We start from the raw sequence: 21,325 nt of genomic DNA, 5'->3' as shown, positions 1-21,325 counted from the left end.
CTCAGAATTTAGCGACAGAAGAGATGATATAAAGACAACCAAAGATGCAAAGAAATATAACAATCTGATGGTATCCCTTAGATTAGAATTTTTCAAGAAAAAGTAAATGTACCAGCCTGCAATTTTCAGTGGCTTAGAAGCAGAAGTTAGTTATGAATAAGCAAGAGGATTAAGAGTAAATACACGCAAATGCCCCAGGCCAGGACGGGACCCTGTGGCAAGGGAGTTCCCGGGGGACAGTCTCCGAGGCCAAGATGAGCATGCAGGAGGCCCCCTGGGGAGGGGTCTCAGGATCGATACACGTGGAAACGAAGGGAAGAGAGCAGGATTGCACAGGACGGTGATGCAGGGCTGGTGACTCCCCACACTGACCCACAAGGAGTTCTCAGGCTGGATTTGCCCCTAGTTGGGGTGAGAGGAGGGGGTCTTATAGCCCTGCACTGACCAGTCATGGTTTGCAGACTGCCCTTAGGAAGGGAGAGTGATATTGGGCAAAGAGCCTCTTCAGCCAAGGCAATCCTTGAAGAAGGCTTCATGTTGAGAGGTGTCTGCTGGCAGCTGGGGAAATAAAGCCTTTGGTCCTGAAGGGAGATCAGAAGAACACATCACAGTGCCCAGGCCCAAGGTGGCACTTTCCTTCCACTTGTTACCATGAAATCTTCAAATCAGATCCACGGAGTCACATGCAGCCCATCTAGAGATGCAAAGAGAGGACTTGTGTCTGACGGCATAGAAATACAAATTCTTATATTTTAGTTAAAACCAAATTTTAATGACAAATGGACTGCCTTGTTAGAAGAATATGGGCACCTTTTGCAAACATTTGACCAGGAGTTTCCTTTTGATTAACCTTAAGAACTGGCACAGATAACACAAAGCCAGGGGAAAGCTAACAAAACTGGGCACAGACAGTAATTTGTAGCACAGACAGGATCACCTGCAAGCCTCTCATCTTAACTGTTTAATGTATAGAATTCAGGCAGATTTCTGCAAAAGGCTGTTTTATGTAGCTTAATCCATGTCCTGTTGAAAGGGCAGGACCAACTCTTGGCAAAAATGGGAATGAGATCAACTGAAGTGTCCTCCGAACCTTTTCTTATCATGGCATGGCTTACCATGGAAGCTTATAATTAGGACTTATTATCAAATCTTTACCCAAGGCAGTAGATGAGAGGCAGGTACCCTATACCCAGATCTCTCCTTTTGACATCCTCCTCCTATCTCTCCTTCTGACATCCTACTATCTTCTAGTAGCCAAAGGCTACTCATACCTGCTCTCCTTGGGAAGTGCTTCAAATGATCTCTTTCAAGCCAGGGTTCCCCAGTGTTTGCTTTGTGAACCATTTGCATTAGAATCAGTAATACGTTAGAAAGTCAGCTTTCTGAATCCCACCCCTGACCTTCCAATTCAAAATCTCTGAGACTGAGAACCAGGAACCTGTGGTTTTTTTAAGAAGCTGGCTAAGTGATTTTTATGCACACTGAAATTGTAAACACTCCCCTGTTCCTCTTTCATGGCCTCAGCTCTCACACGGGATGAACAGGGCTAAACTGATGTCTGATAATGCTTAGTGTGCTGTCCATCTCATGGACGGCATAGCTTTTTAACTGAAGACGGTCTCTAAGGATTTAAACTCAATGGGGAAATTTCTGCCACCAGGGCAAGATGATTACTGAAGATGTCCTCCTCCCTTTCTCTTCCTCTTCCTACAGTTTTCCTCGGTGATAGACTTGTCTTCTTGGTGATAGATCCTCCTTCAATCTTGGATCCTTCTATAAATACATGTGTCAGTCAGGAAACTCTGTAGACAACCTTAGATTTATGTAATAACTTCTCCTTAACTAACTCAGTTCTGGGAAGGCACATTGCAACCAGACATGAAAACAAACTTCCCACATTCCCAAGGGAGCCATCTAACTAAGTATTGTGGGAAAAAGAAAACAAAAAAGATTTCATTGTCAAATAAGTTTGAAGTATACTGAATTAAAATTAAGCTGTTTATTAGAGAACTTCTCAGAGCCTTTAATATGCTGTTGTATATTATGAATTCCCCAGAAGAGGCTACATATGCACTATGTCCCAGCTTTTCTTGGAGAGCTCTTGAAGTTGTAATACTCTGTGGATTGTACTTCGGGAAAAGTTGTTCTAGATTTTAGCAGATTGTCTGACCATCAGTTACACTCATGCTGTAGCATGGTTCACATGGTCTACATTATGAAATTCTTTGGCTGAGTTTGATTTCAGGTAATTTTTATGGCTGCTTAGGTTCACCTTAGGGTTTGATTTAAAATTTCAGCAAAAGCACCCAAAGTAGGTCTTCATTTTCTGTTATTTCAATAAACTTCAGATTCCAGATCCATGTTTCATATTTTATTAAATTTACTTTTAAGCAAACTACACAATCCTTGGCCAATGTTTTGCAAGTGGATTTTGCTTCTCCTCCTTTTGACTGAAAGAATTTTCTTAAACTAAATATCAGTGCTCCTGTTCTCAATGTTTATTTGAAAACTTCTGTTCATTTTAGAGTCATGTTTCTACTGTATCCCTTTTATTCCATCTAGCATTTTGGTATTTGCAGGGAAAAGCTTTTTGAAACAATATTTGCATCTATCTCAAATAAATACTTCAGTTCACACAGCTTTCAGTATAAAGTTCTGACTTTAAAGAATTCAGATGTTATTTTCACAAATATCTATACTCCAATTATATTTCCTTCTCTTAAAAATAGCTGATGTCATTTTCCCAGAAAGGATCAGAGCTTCTTTATTGATAATTTCTTGAATTTCCTTTCAACCTTGAACAAGTTTTACCATAAAGTGCTTATGGGAAAACAATGCAGATTTCATCATAAAGACCTAATCAAGAATAGATAAGGGCTCTGAAGTTTTAGGAGTTGCAAGCTAGAATCATGCCATTCAAATTCATCTTAGAAATGTATTGCCGTAAAAATAAAATAAGATTATAATGTTTTAATGGATTTTGTTTTCAGCATCTACAGAGGTGGGTTGTGACGCTGTCTGGGAGAAGGATCTCAATTCACACATTTGCTACCAATTCAACCTGCTTTCCTCCCTCTCCTGGAGTGAGGCACACTCTTCATGCCAGATGCAAGGAGGTGCTTTATTAAGTATTGCAGATGAGACTGAAGAAAATTTCATAAGGAGTAAGTAGGTGGATGATGCACATTGATGTTGGTACAATTAAAATGATTGGTGTTTACAGTTATGTCCATGTATGCCAAGATACCTTCTGGAAAAAAAAAGGTCCCTTGGAAAATATTTTTCTGTTATTAACATGGCCCAAACTCACACCCAGAATTTTGAACTGAACCCTGGGCCATTCCATTTGACACCTGGCCATGCCTCTCTTATTTTCTCCCCCTTGGAAAAGAGAAGTTGAGGCTACAGCAAGGGACCCAGGAGAATTTTCAGCTCCAACAAGTGCATAGGGAGACCTCTAAACTTAAGTCCGAATTCCTGCTTTGCTGGGGAGCTTAGCCATTCCGTTTCCATTTATAAATAATTAAGCTGTTTACTAATTAAACAAAATCTTACCTGTCATCACTGTGTGTAGTAGTAGGGTTTCCAGTGGATGCCAAAGACTTTAAAATTTAATTGGAAAAGCAAAAGCACACACATGTTAACTAACGCTGTAAAGTAATAACATAAACTGCCAAAAGACTGCTAAGGAGCTGGGTCTGATCTATTTCACCTTCTCACCTAAACTCTCTTTTTACTTCTCTTTTATAGATTAAATGTGTTTGTAGATGTGTACATGCAGCATTTAAAAATCTTTCTGAAACATTTGAAAGTGTCACAAAATTAGTCACTTTCATTAAATGTTTCTGATGCTTTTTTTCCGAATTATATTGCACATGTTTCTTCTAGAATAACAATAATAAAATCATTCTAGGATAATTTTAAAAGTTCAAGTATACAGAAAGAAAACCAAAAGAAAAACTCTCATAGTTCCACAATCCAGAGATAACCATGTTTCTCCTGCAAAAAAACATACAAATGCATGCATGATCCATAGTATCTATGAAAAATGATACTAAATAAAAACATGAGGCAATTGTTGCACAGAGGTTAGGAACAGGGACCAAAGAGCCACCTGCATGGGTTTGAATCCCACCTCCATCACTTACTAGCAGTGCTAAAGAAGTAAATTAACCTCTCTGTGCTTCAACTTCCCCCCTCTATCAAGTGGAAATAATAACAATATCTACTTTTTGGTGGTGAGAATCACATGTTATAAAACAGGTGAAAATTTAGAAAAGTGCCTGGCACACAAAACAAACACTCAGTATGTGTTAAACATTTAACAGCAACTATGCGCACAGTTTAGTAACATGCTTATGTAATTTACCTGCATAGAATGAACATCTGTCCATGTCTATAAATATAGATCTACATCATAGTTTTTAATGGTTACATAGTGATACAGGTTAGAGATAATATATTTAGCTAATCTCCAAATATTAGATAGGGATAGGTAGATAAAATTCTTTATTTTGTTTTTATTTACTTATTTGTTGCTATGGAAAACCATCCCTCACATACCTTTGTGCATAGATCCCCGATTATTTCTCTCTAAGTTTGTAGAAGTGGATTCACTGGGTGGAAGAGGAAGCACATTTTAAGGCTTTTGAAAGTCATTAATAACTTCTAGAAGGATTGTAACAAATGCATGAACAGTATATGTCTGCCCCTTTCCCCACAGACTTGCAAAAGTGGGAAATTATCACTGAAACTGATCTGAGTGAGTCATATTGCAGGAAAACACCCATTTCCAAAATCATTATTAGCCTGTAATGGTATTTATAGAAAATTTTGTGCACCATTTATGAATTACAATTGTTATCTATTTTGACTGCTAGGATCTTTAATAAGAGAGTTTAGACTTATCAGACTTGAATAAAGATTAAAGGAATAAGATATGTCAGAGACTTTGATTTAAATAACACAATTTTATAATTAGATTTCGGGGACTGTTTAGATTAGGAAAACAGAGGAGTATTCATAAAGACAGAAGCTTGTTCTGACCAAGGTATTTTTTAATGTTGAGAATAGTCTACTGTTTCTTGTTAATCGCTGATGAACATTAACTATGGTATAAGGAATTATCTAAACTGCCACAAATGCCAGGAAATAGCCAAAGGAATTTAAGTTTGCATTTACTATTACAGAATTGTGAGCCAATTTACTTGTAAAGCTAAGTAGACTATTTTTGTACTTTTAAACACAGATTAGAAATTATACAATGATTTTTTTATATGTACTGTCAAAACAGTCACACAGAGGGTATTCAAAATAACTCTAAGGTAAGAATAATTAATACTTAAATATTTTAAGTAGATTACTTGAAAGCATCACTTAGTACTTACCCCAATATGAAATGTGGAAATTTCTCCATCTTGTCAATCCATCTTCCATTCTGCCTTCTGTCATGATGACAACAGTTTTGATTTAATCAAATGGTGCTATTGGAAGGACTAACCAAATAGACATTAGGAAGAGATTTGTGTTTATGCCCCAGAAACTTGGAAAGGCAGGGCCCATGAATGTTATTCTGTTTCTGTCCAGTGATTTCAGGGATCTCAAAATTATAAAGCACCTTTTTCTCTTTCCTTAAAGGTTTAGCTTCTTCCAGTTTTCCACTGTTGTTTCGAAATACCCAATCACAGAAGGTGCTGCAGCCTTGTGATGTGAATGCACTAATCTTTACAACCTTGGTGACCATACAATCGATCATCCAAACTGAGACCCTTTGAAGAGTAAAAGGTTCTGCCATCAATACTTATTCTGGAACTACCAGCATAAGCCATGAATTTTCCAGGCAAACTGGGACATACAGTCACCCTATTTATAACTCTTATCTGTCAGGGTCTCAGTCTCAGGCAGGGCCCCTGCATCTGGCTCAGAATAAATTGGGTTCTGAAGCAGATGAATCATAAGGGATCAATGCTCTCCATTATAGATTAGAAGATTCAATGGCAACATTTGAAAGTGTCACAAAATTAGTTACTTTCACTAAAGTCTCTGACACTGTTTTTTCCCCAAATATTACAGCACGCGTGGTACATGTTTGTTCTAGAGTAATTTTTTAAAGTTCAGGTGCACAAAAAGGAAAACCAAAGAAAAATTTCCCCTAATTCTACAATTTTGATAAGCATATTTTTCTACACAAGCATGTCAATGCACATGTTTCTACATAGCATTGATAACAAAACTGGAATTGAATTAAAACAGGAGGAGCCGAGGCACAATGGTTAGGAGAAGGGGCCCACAGAAAACTTTCTCCCACACCAAGCTGAAGAAGCATTTGCACTGCTCATGGCCCCAGCCTGCTTTTTTTTTTTTTTTTAACGTCTTTATTGGAGTATAATTGCTTTACAATGGTGTGTTAGTTTCTGCTTTATAACAAAGTGAATCAGCTATACATATACATATATCCCCATATCTCTTCCCTCTTGTGTCTCCCTCCCTCCTACCCTCCCTATCCCACCCCTCTAGGTGGTCACAAAGCACCGAGCTAATCTCCCTGTGCTATGCGGCTGCTTCCCACTAGCTATCTATTTTACATTTGGTAGTGTATATATGTCCATGCCACTCTCTCACTTTGTCCCAGCTTACCCTTCCCCCTCCCTGTGTCCTCAAGTCCATTCTCTAGTAGGTCTGCGTCTTTATTCCCGTCCTGCCCCTAGGTTCTTCATGACCATTTTTTTTTCTTTTTTTTAGATTCCATATATATGTGTTAGCATACGGTATTTGTTTTTCTCTTTCTGACTTACTTCACTCTGTATGACAGACTCTAGGTCCATCCACCTCACTACAAATAACTCAATTTCGTTTCTTTTCATGGCTGAGTAATATTCCATTGTATATATGTGCCACATCTTCTTTATCCATTCATCTGTCGATGGACACTTAGGTTGCTTCCATGTCCTGGCTATTGTAAATAGAGCTGCAATGAACATTGTGGTACATGACTCTTTTTGAATTATGGTTTTCTCAGGGTATATGCCCAGTAGTGGGATTGCTGGGTCATATGGTAGTTCTATTTTTAGTTTTTTAAAGAACCTCCATACTGTTCTCCATAGTGGCTGTATCAATTTACATTCCCACCAACAGTGTAAGAGGGTTCCCTTTTCTCCACACCCTCTCCAGCATTAATTGTTTGTAGATTTTTTGATGATGGCCATTCTGACTGGTGTGAGGTAATACCTCATTGTAGTTTTGATTTGCATTTCTCTAATGATTAGTGATGTTGAGCATCCTTTCATGTGTTTGCTGGCAATCTGTATATCTTCTTTGGAGAAATGTCTATTTAGGTCTTCTGCCCATTTTTGGATTGGCCAACCTGCTGTTGATCCCTCTACATGCTCTGGTCCCTTGGATCATGATCTCCTCTTGGCCGGACAACCCCCATTGGCTCTCCAACTGGACAGCCCTCCCCCCATTTCTTTAGCATACCTTAAATTTGAGGGCTTGCCTCCCGACACTAACAACACTTAATCTGCCTTCCCCTTCCTAGCCAGACCCCTAAGGAAAAGGTCCTCTAAATTGTTCAATTTTTTACCTATGAAATATTTCAAGAGTATTGACAAGTGTAAACATTACGTCTCTGCACACACATACCCATTATAGAGATTTAATAGCATTTCTTCCTATTCCTCTTTCTCAGGGCCTGAGGTAGCCTGAGCTCAGCATACTTGAGTCCTGAGCCTCCAGACTGAGGCCACCAGACACACGTGGCAAAAAAAAAAGGAAGACAGAGGGGCACTTTGTAGGACTGGCCCTGGGCACTTCCTCCTTCCCCCTCTAAAACCCTCAAGTGGGTAAGCTCACACAGGTCAGATGGTCTCAGATTTGTAACCATGAACTCTTGATGGATTGACGACCGTTGAGAGGCAGCATTCCTGTATGCTTAGATTAAGCACTTCACAGTTGCTGTCAGTGAGCCTTTAGGAGACTGCCAGTGAGCCTTTAGGAGACTGCCATGTTTCTCAGGCTGGCTATTTTTACTCTGAAGCACCAGTGTGGGGTTTAGTAGCACTTAAACCCTTTTCTGTCATTGATGGAGTTAATTTATGACTCCATGCCCCAGGAACAGGAAAACAAGAAAGACGTGTAACATTGATTTTTTTTTTGAAGCTCCGTATTTCTCTTATTTCAGAGCACTTTGGCAGTGAAGCAGTGGAAGTATGGATAGGTCTGAATCAGCTAGATGAAAATGCTGGTTGGCAGTGGTCTGATAGAACACCACTCAACTATCTGAACTGGAACCCAGGTACCTGCAGCGTTTTGTTTACCTTCAACAGGTGGCATCGTCCCACAGCCTAAAGTAGCAATATTTCCCACATATATATACGACATGTTATTGTGAAAGTGGCTTATAAACATTTTTAAAGCCTGATTGAATTTCTAAAAGGCATGCTTTTCCGAACGAGAAAATGGAGGCCAAGAAGGTAAGCCAAGGTTGCAGGAGGATTTGGGTCAAAACCAAGATTCTAGTCAGTTGTTTTAAAAATAGCAACAGAGATAAGAAATTAAATCTCAGAAGTAGATGTTTATGTACAGATCGTTTTCATATATTTTTTCCCTCTCTCCTAGTCAATTTCCTCTCTCTTCAGTTAACCTTTGCCCTCCGAAGATATGATCAATTACTGTCTTACATCAGTATGTCTCGCACAAAAAAAGGAAAATTGGTTTTTCTTATGAATTCTAAGTCAATTACATTAACTGTGTAATACAACGCACACACATTCTGTTTAAATGTGTTGTTTAAAAGATTGTTATAGTTGAACCTTGAATAACTAGAAAATATAATAAAGTACGATTGCATTTTGTGAAAAAATAATAGCAACAGATTGCAAAGTATCTCTCTACCTTAAAACAATAAAATCAGCTGTTGCTATCTTTGGGAAATCATTTCATTGTCATGCCTGGACTTCAACTGCAAAATCATAAATATAATATCTTATAGGATTTACTACATATGCCAAAGAGAAGGGCTGTCTCCTTGATGCTAAAACTACATTTCAGTATATATTGAACTAACTGCTTTTGCTTCTAACATTAAGTACACACACATTGTATTTTCAGAAATAAATTTTGAGCCATTTGTTGAATATCACTGTGGAACATTTAATGCATTTATGCCAAATGCCTGGAGAAGTCGGGATTGTGAGTCCACTCTGCCTTACATATGTAAAAAATATCTAAACCATACTGATCACGAAGTAGTTGGTGAGTGTTTTTATTTTAAGCTGTTTTTATGAGTTGCTTACTTGTCCTCTCAATATATTCAAAGTCCTTTATTTTTTGCTAATAATTTATAATTTAAACTTAGCTAAGGCTAGTTTTTATATGAATAAAAATGTGTAACAAGATAAGATCTGTTATTCCAAAGGCACCATGAATTTAATAAATGCATTTAGGTTTTTACTAAAAACTAAAGCAAAATACCCTAAGTATAGAAAACATTTTCTCCCTCTCTTTTTAAAAACTTTGCTTTCTTATTCATTCTGTCTTAGAAAAACAAGATATGCTTCATTTTCTATTCTAGTTGAGTTTTATTTATGGTTACCCTAGAAATTAAACATATGGATTAGAAAATAGTTTTATAAAATTCTTTACTTCATTGATCTCCTATCATACTCTATATCTCTTATTAGTAATACTTCCTCCTTGAAATAACAAACAAAACTTTTAGGTGTACCTGAGACTTAAATACCACATAATTACAATCTAATACCTGAAGCTCAGTTATTTCTATTCTTAAGATCTATTACTTCTTCTTAGTTTCTATGGAATTAATGTCTGAACTCAGGAAGTAGAGATAAAAACACAACCATTTTTAAAGAATCATTACCAGCATAATTAGAAACAACTCTACATTTAAAATAATAATCTGAATTATCTTTCTAAAATATTATCCCTTATAGTTAAGCTTTTTTATTTTATTTTATTTTTTATAGATTTATTTATTTATTTATTTATTTTGCTGCATTGGGTCTTTGTTGCTGTGCGCGGGCTTTCTCAAGTTGCGGCGAGCAGGGGCTACTCTTTGTCGAGGTGCACGGGCTTCTCCTTGCCGTGGCTTCTCTTGTTGTGGAGCATGGGCGTGCGGGCTTCAGTAGTTGTGTCTTGCGGGCTCTAGAGCACAGGCTCAGTAGTTGTGGCTCACAGGCTTAGTTGCTCCGTGGCATGTGGGATCTTCCGGGACCAGGGATCGAACCCATGTCCCTTGCATTAGTAGGCAGATTCTTAACCACTGCACCACCAGGGAAGTCCCCAATTAAGCTTTTTTAAATTGAGGTATAGTTAATTTACAATATTGTGTTAGTTTCAGGTGTACAGCAAAGTGGTTTTGTTGTATATATATATATATATATATATATATATATATTTATATATATATATATATTCTTTTTCAGATTCTTTTCCATTATAGGTTATGACAAGATACTGAATATAGTTCCCTGTGCTATACAGTAGGTCCTTGCTGTTTATCTATTTTACATATAGTAGTGTGTATCTGTTAATCCCAAACTTCTAATTTATCCCCCCCTTTCTCCTTTGATACCCATAAGTTTGTTTCCAATGTCTGTGAGTCTATTTCTCTTTTATAAATAAGTTCATTTGTATCATTTTTTTAGATTCCACATATAAGTGATATCATATGATATTTGCCTTTGTCTGACTTACTTCATTTAGTATGATAATCTCTAGGTCCATTCATGTTACTACAAATGGCATTATCTCATTCTTTTTTATGGCTGAGTAGTACTCCATTGTATATATGTACCACATCTTCTTTATCCATTCATGTGTCGATGGACATTTAGGTTGCTTCCATATCTTGGCTACTGTAAATAGTGCTGCTATGAACATTGGGATGCATGTATCTTTTTGAATTAGAGTTTTCATCTTTTCTGGAGTTTTCAGGAGTGGGATTGCAGGATCATATGTTAACTCTATTTTCAGCTTTTTAAGGAACCTCCTTACTGTTCTCTATAATGGTTGTACCAATTTACGTTCCTGCCAACAGTGTAGGAGGGTTCCCTTTTCTCCACACCCTCTTATAATTAAGCTTTAACTTTTATTTTCCTTCAAGTAGCTAAGCCTAAAGATATTGTAGAATATGGGGGTGAGAAGAAGCATATCATCATTTTTTTACATAGAGATTTTTTCATTATGTCAAGAATGTGCTGACATTGCTATCACTGTTATTGTCCTGTCCCTCCCTCTTTTCCTTTCATTTTCCTGCCTCAATTTCTTCTGTCTTCATTGTTTTTTCTTATGCCCTCCTGCACTGCCTCCTGCTATCCTTCTTTTCTTCAATTTTATTTGCTCTCCTGATCTATTAATTGAGGTCAGAAGACCAGAAATGATGGCAGCTAAGCTAACTTTGTCTGGATTATTTGCTGTTGTTTCAAGTCCAACAAATACTTTTGATGATCTAGTCCAGTGTCTTCCAACTGTGCATCCAGGGTCCCCAGGTTCCTTCCTTATCTACACCCTTGCATCAATCAGAGAAGTTCCTCTTTTATCTTTTTATCTTACCTCTAGAGTGAAGTTTAGGGTTCATTTTTTAAAGGGGTTCTGTGACTGTGTTTTTAGGTTGATATTATCTATCTATCTAAATGTTCTAACATTCATCCACTGTGATTCTAATAGCTGTCAGAGTCCTAGAAGCAATTTTAAAAGAATATCTTGTTTCCCAAATTAGCAGTGAAGTTGTTTCTAACTAAGTTAGTGCTTAAGGGAGGCACCCAGTTGTGGTTAATAAAATAAAGTAAAAATGCTGTCATCAGGCTGGGGGCAAGCTTCTGGAAGAGGAGAGCCAAAGTTGGCATGCACACAGCTGCCTTCCCTGCCAGTGTCAAAGCATCGTGGCATTATTTTGCTGTAAGTCGAACCCAGAGTCCATATGAACCCAGAGGGACATCAGAGGCACTCAGCCTGACCCCCAAAATAAAAGCTATCATCTCTGCTCTAGAGAAAGTGGCCAGAATTTCAGATTCTTTTCAGCTGAGAATAACTATCTACCCCCCCCCCCACCTACTACTGTATATAAAATCCTTTAAAAAGCATTTAAATTGTGTTCCATACTACTCCTTTTTTAGTGTAAAAAGGTTTTTTTAAATGGATAGCTCTAAATGCTAAATTTTATATCTAGCCCTGACTCTCACTTTGGTTGTATGACCTTTATCAAGTCTCCTTAACCTCTTTGTGCCTTAGATAGCTCATCTGGAAAATGAAGCACTGAGATCCATTAGATCCTAGATCCAGATCATAGATAGGATCCTTTTCAAGTCTGAAGATCTAGAATGCTATGATCTATATCTTATTGTACCATACGCTTCTGTTTTTCAAATTTAAAAAATAATCATATATTAATGGTGACTTATATTGGGGTAATAAGTAATGTTAAAACAATTGTGGAAAATAACTTCGTTTTTTGTTGGTTCAAAAAGATAATGATGCTTGGAAATATTATGTTACCCACTGTGAGCCTGGCTGGAATCCCCACAATCGTAATTGCTATCAACTTCAGAAAGAAAAAAAGACCTGGAATGAAGCTTTGCATTCTTGCCAGTCCAATAACAGTGCATTAATAGACATAGATTCGTTAGCAGAAGTGGAGTTTCTTGTAACCCTCCTTGGAGATGGTGAGTGCCAAGTGTCTTTGGTTCAAGAAGTATGAAATATAATGTAGTAACTCTCTTTATTAGTGAAGTTGAAAAGAAATTAAGCTATTTAAAATTGATTCTTTATGGTACATGTATCTGAAATTTCAAATAATATCCAGGAGTGAAAATTCACTGAATTTTTACAAAATACATATTCAGAAACTTTGTAACATCGCATAGATTCCAGATATATTAGATGTTTTCATTTTTGGGGGTTTTTTTTAAGGGGGAAAGGTCATTTCCTAAAACTTCTAATTTGAAAAACCTGAACCTGTAATTTAGCATAATGGGCACTAGATAGCAGTAATGTGCTGCGACCATGTAATCCAAGCAATCAAGGAAATTCCTTACAAAAATGATTAGATTTAAATAACTTTAGCCAGTGAAAATGGGTAATTTATTTGGTGTGGTGTTTTTCAAGCTGTGTAGCATATTCAGGGGTTCCAAGCTCTGAGGCCTCCACCCTGCTTTACCCACCAGAGCAGATCTGCCCCTACCTATGTCATATATGGACACAGAATTCTGCTGGAAAACATTGAAATCATTGACTGAGATTAAATCTTTTTTTAGTGGAAAAATCCAGCGTCTACTCTATTTCAGTGTTAGGTTTTAGTTTGGAGTGAAAACAAAACTCCTTCTGTCATTGTTCCTCACCGTTCACATTTGGGATTGAAAGAATCCTGTGACTGCCGCTGTGTCAGCGGGGCACTGAAACACTCTCCCAGCCATCGAGGGTCTTTTCGCCCTACCTAGACTGGCAAGCTTTATTTTATTTACTTTTCCAGCAACCCCACTGCTCCTATTCAATGCTTCTAAGAATTTCTGCTCCTCTTTTTTTCCTAGCCAAAAGAAAAAAAAGTAAAGCTGGACATCATCAAAAGTTTTTTTTCTAAGTGCCTTTTCTTAATTCGATTGATCTTCCTATTTTTCCTTTATAGAGGTAGAAGAAAAACCAGACTTTTCAGATCTACTTTCCGTACTGTAGCACGAACTAACTAGAGTCCCAGCAATCTGACTTCCTTAAGCTTTGTCCTTGCCCTGGCTTTCACTGACACTCTGCCTCACTTATAAGGCCTATACTGAGCAGATCTGGATAGATTAAGGGGGGAAAGGTTTAAGCAGGTATTTTACACCAAAACTTAAACAGGTTTCATTCCAAGAAGAAACAAAGAAGAAATCACATACAAAGTGGTATATATTGGTAATAGCCCCTCTGTGTTATCGCCTTTGCAGATACTATGATTCTTGTAAGTAATTTACGTTTATCTCTTGCAGAAAATGCATCAGAAACATGGATTGGTTTGAGCAACAATAAAATTCCAGTTTCCTTTGAATGGTCTGATGGCTCCTCAGTCATCTTTACTAATTGGCATACACTTGAGCCCCAAATTTTTCCAAATAGAAGCCAGTTATGTGTCTCAGCAGAGCAATCTGTAAGTTGATTCATTTGTTCAATGCTCACTTTGCTGGACTTGTACTGAGGGCCACCTGTGCCAGGGACTTGGACTGTGGCAGAGACCAAGACAGGCACAGTGCCTGCTCCTCCTGGGGCTTCCACGCTAAGCACTAAAACATATACACACTAAAAACACATGGTAATTATAGTTGTGATGATAGTTCTGAGGACGTAGGTTCAAGATGGTGAGAAACTTGGGTTGGGACAGCTACTTCAGACAAGACCGTCAAGGAGGGCTCTCTGAAGAGGTGACATTTAAGCTGGGACTTGAAGAAAAAAAAAATCTCTTGAAGAGCAGGAGAACATTCCAGGCAGGGGGCAGCTGCCCAAAGGCAGGCCAAGGCTTGCCATGTCTGATAATCAAAAAGGAGACCAGGGTGGTGTGGAGGTATGGATGGTGAAAGGTGGTAGGAGATGGGGCAGGAAGAATGCAAAAATGTGAGGCCTATAGGCCTGGGATAGGACCCACTAAAGGGCTTCCAGGAGACAAAAGCATGATCTGATTTACATTTTAAGAGCAACTGTTGCTGCTACATAGAGAATTGATTGGAGAGAAGAGAGTGGAAGCAGAGAGACCAGTTTTGATATAGTTAAGGTGACCTTAGTTTCCTATTGACATTCTCCTTTTTTATTTGACAGACATGGGTATTTCACTTAGCATATTCACAGAGCAGGAGGCAACATTTGGACAGAGAAATTGTTTTTAAGAGAGTGAGCATAGGTATTAATATTATTGGATGTGTTAGGACAGTGCTGCTGTAAGTGTGGTATTTTGTGGCCCCTTTTTAGCAACTCAGTAGCTCCTTAAATAGTAGATGCATAAAAAGTAACACTTATTCCCCTGAAGTTGAACTCAATATAAATGTAATTATTATAATTAACTAGTTACCTAAACATGGTCGATACCTCAATTTGAATCTGAGAGATTGGTAACTATTCATTCATCTGTCCATCCAATAGTTACTAAGCAACTACAGTGTGCCTGACAATATCCTATAACTGGATGGTTTGCTGGAGACTCCATGGGGATGGGCTACAAGGCTGCTCTTACAGGTGAAGGTGTCAGCCTCCTACATAGTATGTTTCTGAGGGTCATGGAAGAGCTCTCTACTCACCTAAAACCCTGCATGCCTGAGATACCTAAATTTTGAATTTGAATTGTGTGAAAATTTGAATTGTGTGGTTTTAGCCTAAAGGTCTGATTTGTGTTAAAATAAAAAATCCTTTGGGAGGACAAAATTTTAATCAGTTAGCAGTTATCGTATTTCATCATTAATGAAGGATATGAGAACAGCCTTCATTAGAACTAGGAGAAGACATGAAGGTATCTGCCTGTCATATAAAGAGGAAATGGAGTGGGGCTTTGGAGAATTCGTGATGAAGAAGGGTACTGGGGGTTGAACATGAAGTTCAGCTATGATAATGTTATCTCGGGTGATTCATGGTGCTTTCCAGGCATTTCCCCAGCATCAGCATCAGGTTTATACAGCATCAGGCAAGCAGCGAAGCATTCAATTTAACACCTAGAAGTGATCGGAGAGAAGAAGCAGCATTCTCACTTGGTCAGGGGAATAGTTTCATATAAGTGGTTCTCAAAGTGTGGCCCCCAGACCAGCAGCATTCACATCACCTAAAAACTTGTTAGAAATGCAAATTCTCAGGTCCCACCTGACTTACTGAATGAGACACACGGATCCCAATCAACTGTGTTTTAGTAAGCCCTCCAGGTGATTCCAGTGCACACTAAAGATTGAGAATCACTACTTATCCCGTCTTTAAAAAAATATTGAGAGAAGTTTAATGTAAAGCCAGACCTCCCACTCGTATGTAGAGAATCAACCTTTTCTAACAACACAAGATCCTGACACATTACCCCCCCTTGAAACATGCATTATTAATCATATTTTAATTCAGAATTATTGACTTTGACTATCAGCAACAATAATGGAGTGTATTCATTCATCTTGTAATATTTTTCCTCTTAGGAGGGACACTGGAAAGTTAAAAATTGCAAAGAAACACTTTTTTACGTTTGTAAGAAAACAGGCCATGTCCTTTCTGACACTGAATCAGGTTGCCAAAAGGTAAGAGCTGTGAACATTGGAGGGACTTCATAACCAGACTGATTTATCCACCATCAAATTAAAGTGTATCTCTCTCCCTCTCTTTCCTGCCTTGGCTCCCTCCTCTCTCTCTTTCCCCTCCTTCCCTTCCTTTCTTCTTCCCTTCCCTTCTTTTTTTTCTGAGTGGGCTATTGTAACAAACCAAACAATTATCAGCTAGGGGCACATGAAAGATTTACAGCTCAGCGAAGGATTGTTGTCTTACCATCTACTTCCACCCAAGACTAGTTTTCTTTTGAGATAAGAAATGTAAATGATCCTGTTATACCATCTGTATAAACAATGCCTATCATGTGATACACTGTCTCACACGCAGTTTTCATTGTCTTCCAATGAAGACTGTCAGAGTGAAAGCAAATGCATTCCTTTGAGTCAGAGAGTGACCTTCTGCACCCAGAGTCTTGTTTTCCTTTTCACTTTTCTTAAACTTGAATATTTGAATAAAATACAATAACAAAGAGAAGTGCATGTTTGCAACACATTTATTATTTAGGAAAGGGATAATAAAAATACTTTGTATTTTAAGTAATAAACTATTTTTGGTACTTGTACTATTTTCAGTACTAAAAATAATAAAAAACATATTTACTTTAGGTTTAAACTTTAAAGGTAGAAAATAATCTGTCTTAAATTTTTAAAATACATTCAATATTCTGCAGTGTTACAAAAAATTTATCTATCAGTGTCCTTAGCACGTGCATTCCCTCTCTCTCTCTCTCTCTCTCTTATCACACACACACCTAAAAATTTTGGATTTAACTACTGGACATTTTTATGCTGTGTGAGTCTCAAAATGTTCACAAATCTGGTTTTTATGCAATTCTCTTTTAATTATTTTCTCTTCTAATCCAGTTACTTATGTTCCAATTAAACGATAACCCCTCTCTTCAGAAACTGCATTTGATTCATTCATCAGTGTGTAAGCATATGTTACTCTTCACACTTTAGCTGAACAATACATGTGCCTTAGCTGACATGTGACCAGACGTTTTACCTAATGATTACAATTCCTGAATTAGTTATTACTGATCACTGATCTAATCTCTATCTGATCAGAAATATTGAAAAAAATCCATCCTACAGTGGCTTTCAAGGCAACTCAACATGTTTTATTTGTGTCGAAAGAGTAATTAGCTTCTTACACAGCAGAAACAACTGATGTTCTATCTAAACTTTTGTATACTGCTTCCCTCTTTCTGACCAGCCTTATCAATATTTAAGGATTCTGGGTTCAGAGCCAGTTCTTTACTCTTATGGTGAAATTCCATTAATTTCTTTATGCATCTATGAATATGGTTTCGAAAGTTTCCTTTCTTTTAGCCATCTGCTTCAGTGCAATTCTCTAAACAGTCTGCACAGGCAAAACCAACTTATAAAATAAGTCTGGATAATTTCAAAGCAGAAATTTTTTAAAATTTTATTTCCATCTAAGTCACTTTTGGGGGACTGGATAATATGAGCAATCGTTTCAGTACTGTCACCATCATGACTTCATGTAAAATGAAATGGCATCTCATGTACAAAGGATATTCACAAATACAATCAATTATTCTTCCCACTTTCATTGTGTGGACAAAGGCTTATAGTAGAGTCTTTGTTTTCCAGATATTACTATGCCACATTTCCCCCCCTTTCCTTGAGCCTGTTCAAGTTCTTGGGTTTTTTGTTTTGCTAAGCAGCCTATGATCTAAAAACCACTAATGAAGAAGGAGTACTTTGTCAGAAAGGTCAAATTGTCAGCCTTCCTCCTCCCGTCCTTCCAAATACAAAAGCAGTCTAACCTCCCTGCCCCCTCTGGAGTGACCCACGGAGGGGTTCTGGCTGACACTGTCAATTACTCACACAGATAAGCTTGGGGAGAGAAGTTAAGGGAGTGAATTCAGAGCACATCCTGACGGGCTGGATGTGGTGCTCCTGTGATCCACGCCTCATTTAATAATGTTTTGAACTAAAATAGCTTACTTCTAAAATAAGATTTTTCTCTAATTTACTGCAAGGTTGAGACATTTTCTGAGTAGTATAGCAGAAATCATTTTATATCTGATCAAAATCTGGCAAGTATTGGCATGACACAAAATGAAGTGTATTTTAAAACTGGTGAATACATAAAAATAGACTGATAGAAGTGATATGATTTTATAATATTGGAAGAGAAAGAACTAAAATATCTCAGTTGAAATATAGAAGACTAATGAACCCATGTCTCCTGTACCGTATGAGTTTAAAGAATAGAGACACCCTTCTTTGCTCCCAGGGCTTAGCCATACACGTTTGTCATTTTTTGTCTAGGTGCCAAAGCTTGTTTGCTTTCTCTCTAAAAGGCTAGGCAGTTGACTTAGGAATAATCTTTACCAAAAAAAAATATATATATATATTTTAGCCAATCTCTATTTGGAAGCTTGATGATCCAGACAAAACCATTCTGGATTGCACCAAAATTAGGTTCCAGGCCAGTTACTAGTCTCTGACTTAGATTATCTAAGTCCCTAATCTCAGTGGGATAAAATGAAATACGCAGTATGAAAGACCCTTAAAAAAAAAAAAATCAAAACAGTACACTGTTACCTAGATACTTATGTCCTCTTCGCTCATACCGAGTTCCTGGCTCTATTCTAGGGTCTCTGCCTGCATTTTCTCCCCTTGATTCTCAGAACAACCCCATGAATACTATTATTATCCATATTTACAGAGGGGAAAACTAAGACACGGAGCGATTAAATAAGGTCACATGATGGTGGAGCCAGGATTCAAACCCACGCATTCTGTCCTTAAAGCCAACACGTTCGATTTTTACCATCCCATAGGAACCATTTACAGTAAATCTTATAAGTCTGAACAGAGAGGGAGAGAGAAGGAGAGAGAGAGAGAGAGACAGTGTGTGTGTGTGTGTGTGTGTGTGTGAGAGAGAGAGAGAGAAAGAGGAAAGGAGAGAAGGAGAGATCTTGAGTGAATGTCCCTTTTTTTTAAATTTGCTTTTAAGGTTTTGGGCTTAAAGATTTTAAATTAGTTAAAACATTTAGGTTTTAAGAATTAATTAAATAAATGTAGAAGTGGCTGTAGCTAATGGCAGGTAGAATAAATATAAATATATCAAGACAAACATTCAACTTTTGAGTTTTGAGTGGGTCAGAGAAGAAAGTGGTAAATGAGATTACACCAAAAATATATATATTTTACTATTTAACTAAATCAGATTGGGTCCTTAATTTTCATTTTCCTTGTTTAAGGGATGGGAGAGACATGGTGGATTCTGTTACAAAATTGACACAGTCCTTCGAAGCTTTGACCACGCCTCCAGTGGTTACTACTGTCCTCCTGCACTTGTAACCATTACAAACAGGTAAAATAGAAATTTTCTATCAGAAACATGCAGCGCTTTTTTGCTGTGAGGGCTCTTAGAATGATAAAATCTAGCCACAATCAGTAACTAGTGAAAATCTAAAGTGTACTGTACAACAGAGTATTAAGTTATTTAAATTATTGATTTAGATGAATTTAAACCATACAATGTTCATTTTAAATTGATTTTTGAGTAACAAATAGTAAAATTTAAGATGTCTTTTATTTTCCATAAAGATTTCTTAATTATCTAGCTTTGCTAATATATTCAGTTGTAATGATATTTTATATGAGTCCTTGTAATAGAAAATAAATATGTTATTTAAATATGAAGTGTTTTTTAAATGTAATGTGTATGAGTCATGCGGAGTTTTTTTAGAACAAAAGTAAGTAAAACTAAACTGTGGAGGATTTTCAAATGCTTCCCCATTGCTTCTTAGGTCTAAGTTTGTTTACATTTAGATTTCTCTATGCACAGGTATCTGTACATACAAACAGAGAAACTGTGCCCTTTTTACACTCCATACAATTTGCAACATGTTACAGATGTGTAGCAAGGGGTAAAAGTACCAACATCAGAAGAGACCTCAATGTCACTATCAGTGCCAGGAGGACAGTGAGAGCTGGGAGACAGACTGCTCCAGGCTGAAGACAGAAGCAAGGTAGAACTCTTCAGTGGTTCCGCGGAAAACTATACCCAAAAAACAAGTCGCTTGCTTTTTTACAGAGGTCATTGCCTTTAAAAATATCTGTTGAAGACCAGGAAGCAGGACAACTGGTGCTATGGTTTTATCTAGAGACCCCTTCACATGCAGGTCTAACGTGTAGGAGGAATTCTGTGTGCTTTCTCTGCTCTCCCCACATGGGAAGTCAACGTTCAAAGCCGCCAGTATTTCCTTCCTCCTCTTACCTCTTACCTTCTGTCCCAGTCTTTCCTCCAAACAATGCACAGGAATGCACACACACACACACACACACACAGAGGGATAGATTGACCGCATTTGGCAAAATAAATTGCCAGGTGAAATATTTTATGCTCAAGAAACCCTTTCTTCGGGGCACAGCACCACTTCTGATGTATCTCAGTGTTGTTTTTAGTTCTCCTCTCTCCTTCCCAGAATAGCTACCAGCCAGAAGAAAGCCTTTATCCTCAGCCTTGTTCACCCACCCACAAGTTTTCAAGAGTACCTTGGGCTAGAAGTCCTCCTGTCAGTGAGTCAACATTGGACTTTATTCAGGATCTTGACCAATGAAGCTATGCTCTTTCGTTAATTATAATGTTTTTCACTGAAGAAAAAGGTCTAATTATTTCACCTGTTTTTACATCTTATTCTTTCTTTTTTTGTGTGTAATATTCATTGAGCGTCTATCACATACCTGGCACTGTGTTAACTACTTTTCATATGTTATCTGACTATGCAAAAATCAATAGTCAAGAGTTTATTAGAGGGACTTCCCTGATGGTGCAGTGGCTGAGAATCCACCTGCCAATGCACGGGACACAGGTTCGAGTCCTGGTCCGGGAAGATCCCACATGCCGCGGAGCAACTAAGCCCGTGTGCCACAACTACTGAGCCTGTGCTCTAGAGCCCACGAGCCACAACTACTGAGCCCACGCACCACAACTACTGAAGCCTGTGCGCTCTAGGGCCCATGCTCCACAACAAGAGAAGCCACCGCAATGAGAAGCCCGCGCACTGCAACAA

The 21,325-nt window shown here is 37.8% G+C and overlaps 1 protein-coding gene across 6 annotated transcripts in view; it reads left to right on the top strand.

Annotated features, from left to right (window-relative positions):
* Positions 1-21,325, top strand: part of PLA2R1 (phospholipase A2 receptor 1) — a 113,589-nt gene that overhangs the window by 25,517 nt on the left and 66,747 nt on the right. For 5 of the 6 annotated variants that reach the window (XM_057551436.1, XM_057551434.1, XM_057551438.1 and 2 more), the window contains exons 4-10: positions 2,991-3,164; positions 8,180-8,293; positions 9,109-9,252; positions 12,486-12,680; positions 13,977-14,134; positions 16,143-16,241; positions 19,508-19,620. In XM_057551436.1, coding sequence (XP_057407419.1) covers positions 2,991-3,164; positions 8,180-8,293; positions 9,109-9,252; positions 12,486-12,680; positions 13,977-14,134; positions 16,143-16,241; positions 19,508-19,620 — 997 coding nt within the window. The remainder of the gene's footprint in view (positions 1-2,990; positions 3,165-8,179; positions 8,294-9,108; positions 9,253-12,485; positions 12,681-13,976; positions 14,135-16,142; positions 16,242-19,507; positions 19,621-21,325) is intronic. The other variant, XM_057551435.1, reaches the window with a different exon arrangement.

Source organism: Balaenoptera acutorostrata, chromosome 8 (assembly GCF_949987535.1).
Source record: "Balaenoptera acutorostrata chromosome 8, mBalAcu1.1, whole genome shotgun sequence".
NCBI lineage: Eukaryota > Metazoa > Chordata > Mammalia > Artiodactyla > Balaenopteridae > Balaenoptera > Balaenoptera acutorostrata.
This window is presented reverse-complemented; position numbering and strand designations above follow the sequence as displayed.